Genomic DNA, 2,023 nt, shown 5'->3' on the forward strand with positions numbered 1-2,023 from the left:
TCTATCTATCTATCTATCTATCTATCTATCTATCTATCTATCTATCTATCTATCTATCTATCTATCTACTCTCTTTCTCTCTGCCTGTCTCTGTCTCACACACCTGCACTCATACACACACACATACACAGACACACACACACAGACACATGCACACACACACATACACGCACATACACACACACACATACACACACACACACACACACACACACTAACAAGCACTCTCACTCTTTTCGTCTCTCTCTCTCTCTCTCTCTCTCTCTCTCTCTCTTTCTCTCTCTCTGTCGCCTCTCTCTTCTTGTCTGTCCCTTCACCTATTTTTAAAAAATCAATCTGCCTCTCTCTGTGTGTACCAGCCTGTCTGTCTGTGTCTGTCTATTTGTCTGTTTGTGTGCCTGACTGTGTTTGTCTGAGTGTCTGTCTGTGAGTCAGTCTGTTTGTCGAGAGAGACAGACAGACAGACTGACAGACAGACAGACAGACAGATAGACAGACAGACAGACAGACAGACACACAGACAGACACACAGACACACAGACAGACAGAGACAGGGAGAGGAAATGAAAGAAAGAAAAAAGAAAAAAATAGGCTGATGGCCCAGTTCAGCTTTCAGCTGGCGTTATAACAGAATCTAACTGAAATTTTCTAGCATAAAAGCATTATGCTTGGATTCGGAACAGATTAATGTGCATAATGGCAAACTAGGGGCTGCGTTCTCTATCTTATTAGTCACAACAACCTTGCAGTGGCAATCTTGGGAAGTTGTTAAATCGAGACGCTTGGGTGTTTCTCATCTTTTAAATGAGGTCCTTCACCAGCCCTTGATCCCCTATCGTTAAATCGTAAAGGTTATAATAATGAGGATAAATTTTTTAAGTTTAAAGGACGCCAGAGGAAGAGAGTGGAAGAGAAATTAAATTCTCCAATCCCTGAAAACCTTAAATTTGACATATTAGTCACGGCCTATAACATGAAAAGCGCACTTTGCTTTCTTTTTCCTACCTATATTAGTATTACTATAAATAAGAAGGTAATTGGTCCGAAATGGTGCAAACAATTTTTTTTGCCGTTATTGGTCGTTAATTAGGAGAGGGCGTTTACCCTAAAGATACGTTCCAGCCAGCAAAAAGAGACTCAGTCCGAGATTTAATTGTCTTATGTTTGGTTTTAGTAAGAATTTTACCCCTTTTTAGTACGAATTATGTCATATAAATCCTGTAAAATAAACTTATGCTTGCAAAGTGTTTTCTTTCCTTCAAGCTTTCATTTTAGTTATTACCAGTTACCGCTTTGTTTTGAACACAAGAGCGCCCCCTCCCGGAATTGAACCTCAGACTCCAGGGCATTGTCCCACAGAATTTTATTCCGCGATCCAACAATTTTCTTAGGGATGCAATATCAGTAAAAATGTATTTTTATTATTAACATTATACGGCAAAATGCATACCTTGAATAACTCATGCTCATCCTGTAGGCTGCAGTCGTCAGTTCAAATGCACACAGTCGGTGAATGAGTAATAAATGGAGTCTATGACCCTTATCAACTGTATGCACCTTAATTAAAAACTAGAGAAAACCTTTTATTGAATTAAAGTTCTTATTTGTAGAAAGACAGCAAGAAACTGGATGTACACGGCACAATTTGTTCAAGCTAATAGGAGGCTGTCTTCTTAGTATACTTGTAATCCACAAATATTCACGGCACGTACAGAATAAGGATTTTTGTACAATTTCAGCTGTTGCAAATAGCTTTCTTGGGAACCTAATCTCAAGTAAAATAAAACCCAGCAACATAGATGTAACGAAATGTCTCCCAGAGGAGCAGATTTATACTTAAGGCATGACCTCATTTTACTTAAGCTGACAAGATTGTGGCCAACCTACCACTTCATCACTTGCAGCCTAAAGAAGTGCAAAGGTCAACGATCCCCTGGGTGAGCTCATTATGACATTGAGTAGCTCCGTACACACACACACACACACACACACACACACACACACACACACACACACACACACA

The 2,023-nt window shown here is 39.6% G+C and overlaps 1 protein-coding gene across 1 annotated transcript in view; it reads right to left on the reverse strand.

Moving 5' to 3' along the window:
- Positions 1–1,857, reverse strand: part of LOC101849056 (protein SSUH2 homolog) — a gene marked incomplete in the record, with an annotated part of 13,393 nt that extends 11,536 nt beyond the window's left edge. The window contains 1 exon segment of the mRNA XM_005099923.3: positions 1,451–1,857. Coding sequence (XP_005099980.2) covers positions 1,451–1,470 — 20 coding nt within the window.
- Positions 1,858–2,023: the final 166 nt, after the last annotated feature.

This window comes from Aplysia californica, unplaced genomic scaffold (assembly GCF_000002075.1).
Source record: "Aplysia californica isolate F4 #8 unplaced genomic scaffold, AplCal3.0 scaffold00229, whole genome shotgun sequence".
NCBI lineage: Eukaryota > Metazoa > Mollusca > Gastropoda > Aplysiida > Aplysiidae > Aplysia > Aplysia californica.